The 18202-nt window shown below is 29.8% G+C and overlaps 1 protein-coding gene and 1 long non-coding RNA gene across 2 annotated transcripts; both read right to left on the bottom strand.

Annotated features, from left to right (window-relative positions):
• Positions 1–995: 995 nt before the first annotated feature.
• LOC135955934 (G-protein coupled receptor Mth2-like) lies at positions 996–10250 on the bottom strand. Its single transcript, XM_065506364.1, has 7 exons — positions 9710–10250; positions 4136–4295; positions 3879–4067; positions 3562–3816; positions 1480–1633; positions 1211–1405; positions 996–1149 (listed from the first exon to the last, which is right to left on the bottom strand). The coding sequence occupies exons 1-7, from the start codon at positions 10214–10216 to the stop codon at positions 1038–1040; spliced, it is 1572 nt and encodes a 523-aa protein (XP_065362436.1). The 5' UTR covers positions 10217–10250; the 3' UTR covers positions 996–1037.
• Positions 10251–14465: 4215 nt separating this feature from the next.
• LOC135953634 (uncharacterized) lies at positions 14466–15605 on the bottom strand. The gene is made up of 4 exons (XR_010576221.1): positions 15423–15605; positions 15098–15352; positions 14715–14868; positions 14466–14654 (listed from the first exon to the last, which is right to left on the bottom strand). It is a non-coding gene; the product is annotated as an uncharacterized LOC135953634 (long non-coding RNA).
• Between the last annotated feature and the right edge of the window lie 2597 nt (positions 15606–18202).

Genomic DNA, 18202 nt, shown 5'->3' with positions numbered 1-18202 from the left:
AAAAAAATTATCGAAAATATGATTCAAAATTTGTTGAACTTCTGGCGCTTCTGTCGAGAAAATGAAATGTCCAATTGGAAAACCAATTTGTATTGGAGGAGAGCAGATTGTCAGCTTTCGAAAAAACTTAGTTTTTCCAAATTCTGAAGATACCGATTTTCATAATTTTGTCCACCTAGATTTTGATTTGGAACCACAGTGGAATGATACAATTTTTTAACTTACTCCTGGGAAAGAAAAAAGTCCGGGAAATTAGGAACCCTAGATCCATGTCATTTGTATATTATTGGTAATTTAGTTGTCTAACTAACAAAAGATATTGGGCGTATATTGGGTACAAAAGTACGCCCTATATTTTAAAAAAAGCGGACCAAAATATGACAAAATTATAAAATTTCAATTTTGAAAAGCCAATATCTTGGAAAATGTAACTGATAAATGGCACACGCAACAATGTTTTCTCAAGACATAGCCTGTTTTCTCAAGAGCGCTTTTTAGAAATATAAAAATCTTTGAAATCGGATGGAAAAAATGGGACGTGTTTAAAAATTTTACATGTCGAAGGTACACTAATAACAATAGCGACGCCCCTGGAGCATTTGTGGGTCCATTTTAACAACTTTAACTTGAATGCTCTTTGGGTACGACCAGCCTTTTAGAAATTCCAAATTTATTTCCAACAAATTTTGATTCTGCTCTACTGTGCAATGCTAGAGAAAATTTGACTTAAGCTTAGAAAATACATCATTAGGTTATGAATTGAACTACATGCATATTTTAAAAATTAAATTCTTTATTAAATTTTTTATTTCACAAACAATTAATCTGTTTCTATTTACTATGAATACATTTGCCCAATTCACAATTAGTGTCGTAGCATTGTATGTCATAAATATTTTTCAAACAAATTTTTCGAAACAAAAACAAAACATTAATAAAAAAAATTACGATATACAATGATACAACGCTACGACACCAATTGTGAATTGGGCAATTGTTATACAAATTTGATGCAATTTAACAACTAATTTTTAGATCTAAGGCGACTTTACTACTGCTTTCTCGGACTTATAACTTTGTTGTTTGGAAAAATTTGTGGTAGATGTAGAAATAGTTATTCTCGGTTTAGCAACATGAGACTTAACAAATCTTTAAAAATAAATAATGTTACAGTTTTATTAATAACAATCAAAAATCATTTACTATATACCTGTTTTTCAATAGATTCAAAACATTCCGTTTCAAGACAAACAGCGAAAATATTAATAGCCCTTGAATGGCATTAACAAAATCCAAAAGTACAAATAAAAAGTCCCATTCCTGTTTATTACGCATACAGTATGACAAAACATCGAAAAGCCAGGAAATGCCCATAATTAGGTACAAACGGAAAATTACAATTGCACTGTGAGAGAGAAAGTGAGAGAAATGATATCGAAATAAGTTGTATATTTATGTATTAGTTCGTTTAATACTTACTTTTCTTGAAAGAATTTCTCTCTGTGTGTCATTCTGGCCACATCGGTTCGTATTTTAAAGATTTTTGCCGTTAAATGTACAAATGTTAGGAAATTAAAAAATAAAATGACCAGAGTGGGCCCATAAAAATAAATTGCGGCAGACCATCTTTTAGCTGTGATCAGAGGAAGTTTTTTTAATTATAAAATTTAAGTTTAAAAAATAAATTTCTCAGTAATAAATGAATAACAGTGACAACTTCTCCATTCATATGTAAATTGGGGTGTTTTCTTTATGAATTTTGAGGAGTGCGTTTTGGACTATTATGACAGTCATTTTAAATCGATTGAGCTATGTTCTTCTATCAGTGCGTCTGTCTGTCTGTGTAAAACATTCTCATGTCCAAAATACATAAGAGAAATTAATGCAATTTATACCAAAATGTATATAACACAGGTCAACAGCAAAAAATGGCTTCACTAACCGCTATATAGATTTGATACATCATGGTTACCTAAGTACAAAAATGTAAATTTTTGAATTCTATGGATTGATTTTTTTTAAATTTTTATACCCTTCACCATGAGTTTTGTAATTTCTACATTTTTCATTTGCTACCTCACAAAGTATATATATTCTGGATCGTTATAGATAGCGGAGTCGATATAGCCATGTCCGTCTGTCTGTATGTGTGTTGAAATCAACTTTCCGAAGCCCCAAAATAACTTACATACACGATTCATATATCAATATCTACGAAATTCTTCCAACTCAGTTGCTATTTAAAATCGAGAAAATCGGTCCACAAATGGCTGAGATATAAGGAAAAAACCAGGACAACCTCGATTTTTGACCTATTTTTGACACATATCTGGATTACTAAATCATTAATATAGACAATATGGATATCTAATAGTAGATATTTCAAAGACCTGTGCAACGACGTATATAAGACCATAGTAAGTTGGGTCAAAATCGGAAAAAATATTTTTTTAACCCGAATTTTTTTTTTAACAAACATTTTTTTTCGCTAATTAAACACAAGATCATGACAGTATAGGTTCGACTCTACTACCAAAGGGTAGTAAAACCCTATACTCAGTTTGTAAATTTTGGTGACCGATTTTTCAAACATAGAAGTGTGGACTTGATAATACTATTTTTACAAAAAAAATCTTTGTTTTAGCGTCAAAAAATAGGAAAAACGAAAATTGTTAAGGTACAAAGTGATCTTTATGTGCTATGTAGAGTGACTAGACACATTCAGAATGCATTGATATGTTCACAAGAGTTGTTCAACTCTACCGTAGCTACAACTTTGCTAAATATTGTTAGTGAAAAATTAATAGACCCTGGAAGTTATTCTAAAAAAAGTAAAAAAATAAATTTTTCTTCCTATATTTTTTCAACAAAAAAAGCTATTTTTTGGAAAAAAAAATTTAACAAAATTAATATTATTGCCATATTAAGTTAAGCCGTATCACAAAGTCTGAATTAGCTGTTAGCCAAAAACTGATGACACCTTTTTTAGAGGCCCCACTGATTTTCAGAAACTTTGGGGGCCCATAAAAACAAATCGGTCACCAAAATGGACAAAGTGAGTATAGGGTTTTACTACCCTTTGGTAGTAGAGTCGAATCTATACTGTCATGATCTTGTGTTTTTCCAATACATTTATGAGTTATCATAAATTATGTGGAGAAACATCTAAAAAATTTCTCAATTTTAGAAAGAAAAAATTAAAAACAAAATCTATCTATAGAATTCAAAAATGTTACCATATTTGTACTACTGCAACCACAATACATCAAAATTGTGTAGTGGTTTAAAAAGCCTCTAAAATTTTGTCGATTTTGTTGCCATGTGTAATTTTTCTAGGCAGCTTATTCGAGTTTGTAGGACCAGAGTTATGAACCAAAATTTAAGACAACCTCCAATAATGTTGGTAATTTTCACATAATTAAGCCGGAGCATGCGTTACGATCATTACCGCACCATGATCAATGATTTATTGTTTAAAAATATGGATGACATTGATCCAGGCGAGATGTGATTTCAATGTCAAAAACTGTCATTCATTTACTTTCAAATTCCAATACTTACTATCCAACCAACATACTTGATTACCAATACCAGGCTTATATATATTATCTATCCTCGGTGACAGTTCCACCAACACACATACAACCGTTGCCAAGCCAGCTGTCAACCACACATACAGCGAATAAATAATAAATAGCTTGCGACTCTTTCTGGAGTTCAGCTGAATATTGGTTTCTTCGAAATTTTTCCAAATGTCGTAACATAAAACGTTAAGCCACAAAAAGGCAGCCAATAAGAAAAAGTAACAAGTATAACCTTAATGGAGATAGATAATTATTAAACCTATTGTAAATCATTAAAAATATATACAAATATACCCAAAAAATTGCAGCCTTTAACATCGAATTGCAAACCGGATATATTTATAAGCGCAATAATGATATAACCTATGGTCAAGGACAAAAGATGACAAATCAAAAGTTTACCACGCAGATTTCCCCTCAGTTCCTTTAACACTAAATACACCAGTATGGTGGGTATTAGAAATATTACTGAGACAGCCATTGCTAAAATAAAGAATGTTATAATTTATTATTATATAAAATTAATATTCAAAATACTCAATATGTTTTACCATATGAATTTATTCGTTGCTTCAAAGTACAAGAATTTTTAACTGGACATATGAATGGTGTTAATATATATTCCATAGATGTTTCGTTTAGCAGTGGTGAATAACAATAATCCAATGTGTCGAAATTTGAATTGCCATAAGGAATATAAAGGATGCCATTCTGTAAAAGTAAAAAATGGTCAAGATTTTTTTTTTTTAAAAAAAAACTTCTATATCGAGAGAAATAAGATTTTTCAATAGATTTGATAAAAATTAAAGATTAACATTTATTAGAATAATAGATTTTGTACCCCTATAGTGGGGAGGTCATAATGCGTTTGTGATGGGATAGAGTTTGCGGGGGTGTTTACGTTTCTGAATTTGGGATAAGAATGTCCTTAAGACTCCCAAATGGATGTAGTATTCTTCAGGCTGAAGTGTCGGCCATTAGGAATAGGAGCCTCGATGTCGGAAGATGAGATAGATTTCCTATGAGGCATTGCGCTGTCGACATGTAAGCAACGAATAAATAATGCATATTATGAACTTGCCCAAACAAGATGAGGCAATGAATCCATTTGTGCTATTACCTGGATGTTATGGCCTGCGATAAACGAATAGGACTTAGCAATGTGGAGGCGATGATCACCGGGCATTGCACTTTCGGTACTCATGTTGCAAGATTTGCCGCACTCATGACTTCTGCAGGAGTTGTCAAAATGATGAGTAGAAAGAGACCATCTTACACTTCTTCTGCAATTGTGCACGGTGACTCAGAACTTAATTTCATCGGCCAAAAGTCCAACTTTTTGTTAACTCCGATTTCAGAAAATTGAATACCATTCAATAGTAAACATATTAAAACTAAGGTAGCCAAAAAATTAGATAAAAATATTGTCTTCGCATGCTGTTATAGTCAAATATTTTATATTATGAATTTTATAAAAAATTAGATTTTTGTAAATTTGATCAAAAGTAAATTATCATTACTCGTAAACTATTATCGATAACACCGTACGACACTCAATATTATACACGAACCGGATGATATACGTCTGAAACAATAAATTAAATGGAGAAAACCTGCGTTTTCAGTTTTTCATTTCGTGATTCTGTTTCCTTTTGAAAGGACTTCAAATTTTCAGACGGTTACACTTTTAAAAAAATGTTTTAAAATATTTCTGATCATCCTACTATGTCAAATTTGGTGTCAAATGATCAAGAAGAGTTGTCAAATATTTCGTATTATTTTTATTTTATCCTGTAAAGATCAAAAGCTGTCAAAATGTCCTTTCAAATTTTTATCCTTGAATATCCTTTTAGATTCAAGGAATTTTCTCTATTTGTCGGACGGTGTATTGGATGATTTTTTTTTTGTTATGTTGGTAGGATAATAGTCTTTAAGAACTGGTATGATGTGTCACTGTAGCGTTTACACCTGCTGTGTTATTAAATTTTTTCTCAGGTTCTATATTTTAGTAAAATTTGAATTTCAATGGAATAGAAGTACTTAGGGTCAAAAGGCGTTAAGAAAATTTTACTACCAGGAGAGAGGCCAAAGTGTTATCTTTAAGCCCATATACATATACTTATGAATGAAATTACTCCCAAAGTTTTTTCTACTTTTATTTTACCTGTTCATATGACTGGCGCATAAAATTTGGTACATACATTTTATTCGGGCCGATGACGAAGCCTATTAAAACTTACTGAAATCGGTCCATTATTTCACCTAGCACCCATACAAATGTTCTCCGAAATTGGACTTTATAGGTCATAAATGTTTCATTTACATACATATGTACGTATCTACACAATTTTTTGGCAAATAACTTTTATAAATACCTAATTCATGTCACCTAATTTTGTGATGATCGGTTCATAATTAGGTAAAGCTCCCATATAAGGCCCGCTTCCAAAAATCACTTTAACAAGCATAAATCTATTAAATCTCATAAATAAATATCATATGGACATACATAATACAGTCCAATTTCATGGCGATCGGTCCATAATAACACTCTGCTACAAAATGACCCTTTTTATCAGAACTTGAAAAGCGACCTAATGGGGGTTGTGGGCCTAGGTGAGGACATACTAACACCGTTTTCAAAGATTTTGAAACACCCTCAAAATTTTAATATATTTTGAAAAAACTGTTTTAGGGTAGGTCGTAGTACGTTAGTACCTCTAACTCACATATTTTTAGACCGAAATTTTAAACAATTATGGATAGACAAAGAATTAAGCTTTCATAAAATGTATGCACAAAATGTATATACAAAAATTGCATAAGTTTTTATAAAAAGTTTCTCTTTATTTTTTATTTTTTTGGTAATTTTTCATATTCAACAATAGTTAATTTAATTTTTTTCTACAAAAGCCTATTCTTTTTTGCACAGTGGTTTAAAGACAACTTTATATGGGAAAAATGAGATATTACTTGTTAAAATCGGTTTATATTTGCAAAAGTTATTAAACTTTTTTGAAAAAAGTTCGAAAAAATTTACCTTGTAAATTCAAAAATTTTACAAATATTTTTTTTCTACAGTTTTTTTTAATTTTTATTTATATGCGGTGGGGGAGAAAATACTAAAAATGGTGTTAATTAAAAGTTAAATAACTTTTAGAATTTTCATCCGAATTGAATAATTAAAACCATGTTTTGTTAAGAACTAAATTTCCTATATATGTTGGTATAAATTTTTATAAACTTTCATATCAAAATAAGCAATGAAAAGCGACTAAAATCAAAAAAGTTGATAAATTTTGTTTTTCTTTTAGATATTCTTAACAAAAACAATACTTATAACTTAAAAATGTATCAAAAAATGCACGTCATTTTAAAGAGTAATTTTCTTTCCAAACCCGTTACAAAATTTAAAGTCGGGCAAAAACTGACTAAGCTACAGGTCGATAAGTCGACGAACATGACTGAAAACGGGTTTTTCAGAATAACTTCTGAATTTGAGGGTATTTCTGAAATTTTTAGAGATAATTTGTAGTGTACTCAGCAAGACCTATAACCCACGCTAGGCCGTTTTCCAAGATTATTTTCATGGCGACGTGTCCATAATTAGTCATAGCTCCCATGTAATGCCATCTTCCGAAAATAATGCACGAAAATAAATTATAGTATATACATTAGAGTGTCCCTTAGAATTACATTTTTTCTTTCGTGCCGACCTTGGATTTAGTTTTGAGGTGTATTTACAAGGGGAAAAATTTATTTTTTCCGTTTTTTTTTTAAATTTTGCTATTAAGTAATTACTTTTTTTAAAATAATCGAAATGTGTACGTAATTATCGTTCTAATGAGATATAAAAGACAAACATTGGTTAAAAAATGTTAAAGTTATTAAAAGTCTGAGAGTTTTCCTAAAATCGGAAAAAGTTAACTAAATATTTGGAATTTCTAATATAAAGATAGCGAAATGTTATATATTTTTTGGCCGATTTTGATGAAATTTAAGAAAAATATAAAATAAAATCTAGTATTTGCAATAACAGTACAAAACCCTTAAGAGTAATTACCCTTAAGAGTAATTGGGGTCAAAATGACTGTGTTTTTCGTGATTTTAAAAGTTCAGGGTCATTTGTGCTATTAATTTAATTTTTGAAATATTTTTCAAGTTTAAAACATAATTATATTTGCATTCAAGTCAAATTCCAACAAAATGTTCAAGTGCTTGAATTTTTGGGGCTTTGGTGCTTACTGGGTAAAACTGTAGAAAAATTCAAGAAAATATCTGTGCATCAACAAAAAAATTCTAAAATATCTCCATCGGTTCAAAAGTTACAAATGCAGTTGGATAAGTCACACCCTCCGAAATTATATAGCACTAACGTCATCTAAAAACCAAAAAACCAAATGCTAAAAACTTGAGCGATTAATTGTTCATATTTTGACCAAAACTCGGAACTTCAAATTAAATGTGCAACCTCTAAACTTTATCACATTTTGTTCAAATTTTCAGCATTTGGCTTTTAGATGACGGAGAATAATTTTAGATCTTGGAAGCAACGAACATCAAAACAAGTAAGATAGCTATATTCGGCAGTGCCGAATCTTATATACCCTTCAGCAAATTATACTTCAAAATAAAAATTTTAAATATTTTTAGGTAAACAAAATTTATTTTTTTTCCAAAGTTGTTTTTTTAATTTTTTGTAAAAAAAAAATTTCGATTTTTTGTTTAAATTTTGGATTTTTTTTTTGTTTTTTTTTAATATTTAGCGAAAACAAAATTTTTTTTCTGATTTTGACCCATTGTAGGTCCAACTTACTACGGTCTTATATACGTCGTTGCAAATGTCTTTGAAATATCTATCATTAGATATCCATATTGTCTATAGTAATGTCTTAGTAATCCAGATATAGGTCAAAAATCGAGGTTGTCTTGGTTTTTTCCTCATATCTCAGCCATTTGTGGACCGATTTTGCTGATTTTAAATAGCAAAATTCTCGAAAGCATGTCTGACAGAATTATTGAAGATTTGGATCCCGAAGATATCTGGGGTCTTCAAAAAACTGATTTCAACAGACAGACGGACGGACAGACAGACAGACGGACATGGCTTAATCGACTCCACTATCTATAAGGATCCAGAATATATATACTTTATAGGGTCGGAAATGAAAAATGTAGAAATTACAAACGGGATGACATAGGGTATAATAAAGTCCACCCTTTTTTATACCCTTCACCTTCGTGAGAAGGGTATATATAAGTTTGTCATTCTGTTTGTAATTTCTATATTTTTCATTTCCGACCCTATAAAGTATATATATTCTGGATCCTTATAGATAGCGGAGTCGATTAAGCCATGTCCGTCTGTCTGTCTGTTGAAATAAATTTTCTGAAGACCCCAGATATCTTCGGGATCCAAATCTTCAATAATGTCAAACATGCTTTCGAGAATTTTGCTATTTAAAATCAGCAAAATCGGTCCACAAATGGCTGAGATATGAGGAAAAAACCAAGACAACCTCGATTTTTGACATATATCTGGATTACTAAGACATTACTATAGACAATATGGATATCTAATGATAGATATTTCAAAGACATTTGCAACGACGTATATAAGACCGTAGTAAGTTGGACCTACAATGGGTCAAAATCAGAAAAAAAAATTTTAACCCGAATTTTTTTTTTCAAAAAAAAAAAAAATTAAATTTAAAAAAAAAGAATTTAAAATTTAAAAAAAAAAAATAAAAAATTTAAAGTAACAATCGAAAAAAATGTTTTCCAAAAAATTTAAAAAACAACTGGAAAAAAAATTTTATTTTGTTTACCTAAAAATATTTAAAATTTTGAAGCACTCTTACTTGTTAAATAGTTGAAATGGCCATATTCGAAAATAAGTTTTAATAATTTCATACGAATTTTGGTACCAAATTTTTTGTACAACTATAGGTATATAGTTATTGTACAACAATTTCAATAGTTTTATGTTGGGTTATTTTCGGGGATATTTGATTTTCTGCTGGGACAAAACTGCAAGATCCAGCAATTTTTTTGCAAGTTTAATTTGACTATAAAATGGAATTTTTCAGATTTTTGACCAGTTAATTTTTTTCCAAATCACTTACCTCCTTCAACTTCCATTTATCTAGCTCTATAACTAGTGCCTCCGGCTCCGGACAGGGCAAACCAACTTGAGTGGTAAAATGTTTGAAAATATTTACCACTTTAGTTATATCACCTTTTAGTAGTATGGGCAATTCCCAAGACACTTTCATTTCCGATGTTAATTTTTCACACTTACTGGTATTCTGTTTATCATCTAGATACTCATCCGGTTCGCAGCACAATTTCATGCAGGGTCGGTGCTCACAAACACAACCTCTTAGATGAGTCGAAACCGGTTTCTTGGTTTTGGGAAATTTTATATCATAATCATAGTTATGTTGTTTTTCGGAAGGTATTAAAATGCCTTGATACAAATAAGATCCATTTTCGTATTTTAGTTTATTGGTTAAATTTACGGTATTCTGATAGGGACAAGTTTCGTCTTTGTTGACCTTAACAGCTGCTATTGCTGGATATCTACCAAATAGATGCCATGTTAAGAGTGCCAATAATATTGAGAAATACATTTCATTTGAAAATGTTTTTTAGATTTTGTATTAAAATTTTAATTTTATCACAACGTTATTAATTTCTCCAATGATATTTTAAGACTGATTTGATAATTTCCGCTACATTTGGTTTTTATTTTTTCATAATTAATATTAAAAATTATTGAAATTCCCTTGGGAACAATAAAACAAACAGCACAGACATGCCGTGCCGTGCTGTATGCAAATAAATTCACATAAATATACTGAACTTGACCAGTGAAATTAATATTGTAGGCCAGAATATACATAAATAAATGAATTCAAATTCGTATTAGTATTAGTATTTATTTACGCTTTTCTAGGTTTGATTTACGATCTGCAAACGCTAATTGCAGCGCCATTTATTAACTCATGTGACAGATGATTTGTTTGACATTTTACCAGAAATAGATGAATGTATGCTGAAATAGTATCCACAAATTTTCCAAAACCTACTAGTGAGTGTTAATTAATTTTGTGTTCATTCATTTGGCTTCAAGTTTTAATAGAATATGTACATTAAAAAACAAATTGCAGCAAATAAAAACAAAAAAACTCATGTTTTAAATCTCTGAATGTAATATAAAATATTTGAAAAGGTTTTGAAACAAACACACAACTTGATAAAAAATATACTACGATGCACAGTGGGGCAGAATCAAAATGTTTGGGAAATAAATCTGGCATTTCTAAGCGGCTGGTCCGATTGGGATAAAATTTGACGTGGGCGTAGCCAAGAAGTATTCGAGAATATTAAAATGGGCCATACAAAAGGTCCAGGGGCGGTGCTATTGGGGGCTCAAATTAGGGTACCTTCGACATGTAAAATTTTTAAACAAGTGCAATTTTTTTTCCTATGCGATTTAAATTTTGCGATTTTCGGGAAAATCTCAATTTCCTTACTGTTATGAATTTTAAATAAACCTATTCAGAATATTATAGTACATATAATTTTAAACATACTCTGAAAGTTTTACTAAAATCGGAAAACGTTAACCCTTAAATCGTGAAGGTCAAATATTTCAATATTTGGAATTTCTAATTGAAAGATAGCGAAACGTTATATATTGTTAGGACGATTTTAATGAAACTTTAGAAAAATGTAGCATAAATTCTAGTATTTACAAAATATGTTTTGATTTTAAAAAAGATGACATATAGATTACACAAATTTTATAGATGACAGCCAGTTAAAATAGATGATTGTCCTCTAAAAAAGAGGACGTATGGTCACCTTAGGTAAGTACTTGCCTCCATGACATCAGTGTGTTTAAATGATGAGTTAAAAGGCCAAGTTATAAGTAAATATATTCGCATTTTAACTCATTACTTTGCAATGTGTCTATTTGATGGATATAAGATGTAAACTTATACCCAGAATTTGCATTTTAGACAAAACAAAAAAAATTCCCAAGCGTTTAAAAACTGAGGTACACTACTTTGAGAATCCACAACGCTGCCCTTGAGGGAACCGAATACTTATCTGCTACAAATAGTGTAACATATCTTGAAATAAAACAAAAAAAACATATTTATTTGAAATGTTAAATTTCTTTATTTATCAAAATGTTTCTCAATTTTACAAAATTATATAAATATCTAAACTGCATCTTCTGCTTGTTCAGAATTACAGTTTGATAATTCTAAACTTTTTGTAATGGCTGCAGAGAAACTCATTTGCTGTTCTTCAATATGGGTCTTATAAAATCTATAGAGAATAAAGAATTATGCATTAAAGTAGATATAAATTTTAATAAAACTATGCTACAAAACGAACATAAATTAATAAACTGGATTAATCGATCGAGGAGTGAGGGTGAGGGGTAAAAGTCAATATGTGAAAATTTTATTAAAATCGGTAAATGATAACCACAATAAACTGTCGCAAGGTTCTAAAGTTTGAAAATATGTATAATATTTTGTCTGTTGCTCAACAGGAGCTTGCAAAATCATTGGGAGCTACTCAAGCAGCAATTTCAAAACGTTTGGATTCATGCAAAAGCTGAGAAATTGGGTGTCTTAAGAATTGAAGCCGAGATACCTGGAAAGACGATTTTGCATGTCCGAAATTCTGCTTGAACGCAATAAAAGAAAATCATTTTTGCACCGAATCATTATTTGCGATGAAAATTGCTTCCATTACGATAACCAATCGATACCAAAGTCAAATATCCATGGCGCTAAGGTAAGGCTCTGTATTTGATGGAAGCAAAAGGGTCAAAAGATCTATTATGAGCTGATTGAAAACGCCCAGAATATGTGGCCAGACAAGAAACCGTAATATTCCATCATGACAAGTAAAATTATAAATTTTGTTAGACATTTCTCCACATAACTAATGATAATTCAAAAAGGGTTAGTCCAATGTTATTAAAATAAACTTAGAAAAGTTGAGATTTACATAACCTTTAATCCGTTTATATATAAATAACATTTTGTGAAAATAAGCGAATTAATTGTGAATAAATTCGAAAAGAAACCATCGATTTTTATAATCAATATCTCATTTTATTCCTATTACATATGGCTTTGCAATAAAGTAATAAATCTGAACAGTTTCTGTGGTTTTCGATTTTTCATTATTTTTTTAAAACAATAAAAAAAATTTATTTTCACATAAAAAAATATATTTTTTGCTTCAATTTGTTATTATAACTCCGATACCACTGAGCCGATTGAAACGTAATATATATGTGAAAATATGTACATAGCATGAGGAAAATGTTTTCAAAATTCAATTATTCGAAAGAAGAATATTAACTACTCAATTTTATGTATATCAAACAAAAAACTATAATTTTGTGAAAATGAGCGAATTCACTTAATTGTGAATAAATTGGACAAGAATCCATCGATTTTTATGATTAATATCTCATTTTGTTCCTATAATATGTGGCTTTGCTATAAATAAATAAATCTGAACAGGTTCTGTGGTTTTCGATTTTTCATGATTTTTATAAAACAAAAAAAAAATTATTTTCACGTAAAAAAATATATTTTTTGCTTCAATTTTTTATTATAACTCCGAAACTAATTAGCCGATTGAAACGCACTATATATGTAAAAATATGTACATAGCATGGGGAAAATGATTTCAAAATTCAATTATTCGAAAGAAGAATATTAACTGCTAAATTTTATGTATATCAAACAAAAAACAATAATTTTGTGAAAATGAGCGAATTCACTTAATTTTGAATAAATTGGAAAAGAATCCATCGCTTTTTATAATTAATATCTCATTTTGTTCCTATTACATATGGCTTTGCGACAAGGTAATAAATCTGAACAGTTTCTGTGGTTATCGATTTTTCATTATTTTTTGAAACAAAAAAATTTGCTATTTTCACATACAAAAATATATTTTTTGCTTCAATTTGTTATTATAACTCCGAAACCACTGAGCCAATTGAAACGTAATATATATGTGAAAATTGTACATAGCATGAGGAAAATGATTTCAAAATTCAATTATTCGAAAGAAGAATATTAACTACTCACTTTTATGTATATCAAACAAAAAACTATAATTTTGTGAAAATGAACGAATTTACTTAATTGTGAATAAATTCGAAAAGAATCCATCGATTTTTATGACTGATATTGCATTTTGTTGTTATAATATGTGGCTTTGCGATAAAGTAATAAATCTGAACAGTTTCTGTGGTGTTTGATTTTTCTTGATTTTTTTAAAACAAAAAAATTTGCTATTTTCACGTAAAAAAAAATATTTTTTGCTTCAATTTGTTATTATAACTCCGAAACTACTGAGCCGATTAAAACGCAATATATAAATGGATTAAAGGCTATGTAAATTCCATTTTTTCTAAATTTACTTTATTAATATCGGACTAACCGTTTTTGAGTAATTATGTGGAGAAACGGCAAACAAAATTCACAACTTTATTTAAATTTTTTTTTTTAAAAAAACTCTCCATAGAATTTTAAATTTGGACCATATTTGTACTACTGGAACCACAATACATGAAAATTGACTTTGTTGCCCTGTGTTTTTAACACCAAGAAAAACACAAAAAATTCCAGGCATATCTCAAATTATTTTCAACTCTAAAAGAGAATTTAAACATTTGAACGTTTAGTGAGTTAAAATCCTAAAGAGCAATTCATAAAATGTTTGCATTTGTTTAACAAAATTTTTTTTTTAAATTTAAGTTTTCTAGACTTAGTTCGTTTTTCGCTACAGCACAGTATAATTAAACCTTATTTACTATTTACCTACCTCTTTTTCAATAGTTTCAAAACATTCGGTTTTAAAACAAACAACACAAATATCAAAATCCCTTGAATGGCATTAATGAAATCCGAAAGAAGAAATAAATACTCCCATCCTTTACGGTTAGACAGAACGTACGAGAAAACATCGAACAGCCACGATATGCCCATTATAAGATATAAACGAAAAATTATAATTGCACTATGGGATGGAGACACAAAATCAGATGTAGATATTTATATTGATTTGCATAATACTCACTTTTCCCGAAAAAACCTCTCTTTAGTTGTCATTCTGGCCAGATCGCAGCGTACTTTACAGATTACTCCCGTTAAATGAACGAATGCTAATAAATTAAGAAACAAAATGACTAGAGTGGGACCGAAGAAGTAAATTGCGGCAGACCATTTTTCAGCTGTAAAACGAGTAGAGGACGGTTTAAAAAATTGTGTTACATTATATTAACTCCGGTAATGAAAAGACAACAATTTGTTTAAGCTGCCAACCGCATAGGAATTTGTCTTGTGTGGACATGAACATAACATTGACAAAAGCTGTCCAAACAAGACAAATCCATGTGTGCTCACAAAATTGTTCGCTGAGTGAACAAATTTATGGATTTTTCTTTGTCACAATATACTTACTATTCAACCAACATCTTAAGTTATGAATGCCCGGCTTATAATTTTCATCCACACTTGGAGACAGTTCTATCCAAACACTAACCCCAGTTGCCAAGGCAGCACTCAACCACGCGTACAGGGAATAAATAATAAACTGTTTGCCATCCTCTGCCGAATTCACTTCACTATTAACCTCCCTGATATTCTTCCAAATGTCATAACATATAACATTTAACCAACAAAAGGCAGCCATTAAGAAAAAGTAACAAGTGAAACCTTTAAAAAAAACATATTATCACTGTAATTGAAAACAAACTTGAAAATATGAAAAACAAAAACAATTTACCCAAAATACTGCAGGGCAGAACATGGAATTTTTGACCCGAAATATTAATAAAACTAATAATGCAAAAACCCATGGTCAATGACAAAAGATAGCAAATCATTAGTTTACCACTTAGATTTCCTCTCAATTCCTTTAACACTAAATACACCAGCATGGTGAGTATTAAAAATAGTACTGAAACAGTCATACCTAAAATAAAAGATTGTTTTTAAATTTCTTTATATAAATCTATCAAACCTCCTGTCTATACCTGATAAATTTGTATCATGATAAACGTCAAAATGCTTGTCAAGATAAAAAAATATCAGGTATAGTCTTCATTTATTAGTATTATTGCTTCGTTCTGACAAAGCGCAGACAACTTTGTCTTGACAACAAACGCCATTAATTGTTATGATAAATGTTTGTCAAGTATAGACAGGAGGTAAATATCAATTAAAGTTATTTTGTCTTACCGTATGAATTTAGAAGTAGTTTCCATGACCCACGATTTTCATTAGTACAACTGTATGGTGTTAATATATATTCCGAAATATCTGCTCTTAATAGTGGTGAGTAACAATAGTCCAAAGTGTTAAAACTGTTATTGTGCTCCGGCAGAAGTAGACTTCCATTCTGGGGAGATAACAATACAATTGAAATTATAACAAGAAATAGTGTGGACCGGTTCTCACAAAAGTTGGTAGAAATATTTAGGGTTAATGTAAAAAACTTGTTTATGTCCAATTTCATCACGATATTAATTAGTATAAGAAAATTATTAATGTTCAAGTGATTTTCTAAGGGGGAAATTGTACGGGACTAGGGTTCAATGTTGACTGATTTTCCCCATACTTTACAGTATAATTAAAAGAACTTAGAACTAATTTGTACAACATTTTATCAGGATTGCCTCATAATCAACATATTTTTGATTGCTCAAAAAACATTCCGGAGGGATCAGGGAAATCATTGAACATTTTCAATACCACACAAGCCTTAGGAACATAGAGTATTTGCAGAAAATTTTAGCCAGCTAGCACCCTTCGTTTGGGCCCTATCGTGTTTTCAACAGACATAGCTCATTGGCATAGAATTTCTTAAGGACCAGAATAATTTTGTAGGTTTTATCAAATAGGGAATGCATAATTTCATTACTTTCAGGATTACTATACAATAATGCAGTAGAATTCCCAGTTTAATCTTTCAGAAATATATGAATAAAACATAAACATTTTATAAAAGGGGAAAGGTTTGTGGAACTTCTGAGGAGTAAATAAAAACTTTTTATATAAATATTTGATATTGTTGAAAACCTTATGACTTGAAGATTAATATTTTAGTAAAATTAAATAATATTATAAATTTTTGGGATGTCATTTTCCTTAAAAACTTAAACAAATTATAATATGGTGATTTTCCATGAAGAAAAATATAAAATTTTAATTAATTTAAAATTTTAACGGTTAAAGATATCATAACAAAATTTGGAACTAATATAGACTCAATTATCCTTAAATCAACGACCGGAGAAAATGTGCTCCAAAAACTGAGTTTTTTTTTTAGAAAAGTGTGACGTTATTTACCAAGTGATAGTAAAAAACACTTTGTAGATATTTAAGAAGCATATAGGGTAATACAAATATGAAGCTTTTTTGAGGATCGGAGCTTTGCCTTTTTAGAATTTTTTACTCAAATCTAATTTTTTATACCCTCCACCACCATAAGTGGTGAATGAGGGTATATATAAGTTTGTCATTCCGTGTGTAACATTGATAAATATTCATCTGAGACCCAAAAAAGTATATATATTATTGATCCTTATGAAATTCTAAGTCGATTAAGCCATGTCCGTCTGTCTGTCGGTCTGTGTAAAACACGCTCACGTCCAAAATACGCAAACACACTTAATAGAGTTGCAAGAAAAATGTTTATTATTGTCCTAAGCAGTTTGGTATTGAAAATCAGCGAAATCCGTACAGTGGAACCAAAGTTATGAATTAAAATGTGGGACAACCTCAAAAAAAAATTGATAATTTTCACATATTTTTGGACATTTTTTGTAAATATATTGCAGCTAATATCATAAAATTTTGCACTCGTTACTTTTATGATAAAAGGAGTAACTCTAGTGAAAATTATAAGAATCGGTCCATGATTTCTCCTAGCCCCCATACAAATTTCTTCCCGAAATATGGTTCTGTGGTCTACAAATGCCTACAGAATAGCATTATCAATAGAAAATTCAGCAAAAATAAGTTTCGTGGTAAAAAATATTATATATCAAAATATTATATCAAAATATAGTTATCAGGTTGAAATTCAAAACAAATTTATTCAATATATACAAAAATCGATGTACCAAATTTTATAATGATAGGCCGATAATTCGTCAAAACCTCCATATAAGAACCACTTCAGGAAAACACATTAACCTGCATTACACCGATCAGTAATTTGTATCCAAGAATCGTACTACAAGATTTTTTAAATATTGGTTCATAATTCGGCATAGCTCCCATATAAGGTCCACTCTTGTTAATAGCGTTGTTTATATGAAATTCTACAAAAATAGCCCTTAAATACTTAGGACCATAATAGGTCATAGCATCAATATATTAAACCAAAATAGTACACAGATCAGTAATTTGTATTCAAAAATCATAATACTGAATTTTGTGAATATTGGTCCATAATTGGCCACAGCTCTCATATAAATACATAAAAATCATGTAAAAATATTTTATGACAATCGAATCATAATAGGTCATAGCTCCCACATAAGTCCCACAACCAAATAT

This window comes from Calliphora vicina, chromosome 3, assembly GCF_958450345.1.
Source record: "Calliphora vicina chromosome 3, idCalVici1.1, whole genome shotgun sequence".
NCBI lineage: Eukaryota > Metazoa > Arthropoda > Insecta > Diptera > Calliphoridae > Calliphora > Calliphora vicina.
Note: the sequence above shows the minus strand (reverse complement) of the source record. Positions and strands in the feature narration are given on the sequence as shown.

Bases quoted from the DNA above. Each gene is read 5' to 3' on its own strand.
- LOC135955934 (XM_065506364.1), bottom strand. From the start codon at position 10,216: ATGTATTTCTCAATATTATTGGCACTCTTAACATGGCATCTATTTGGT. The intron at 1,406-1,479 runs GTAAGTATTAAA...TCTCTCTCACAG, and splicing joins GAGAAATTCTTTCAAGAAAA to TGCAATTGTAATTTTCCGTT. The intron at 1,150-1,210 runs GTATATAGTAAA...TTATTTTTAAAG, and splicing joins TTGAATCTATTGAAAAACAG to ATTTGTTAAGTCTCATGTTG.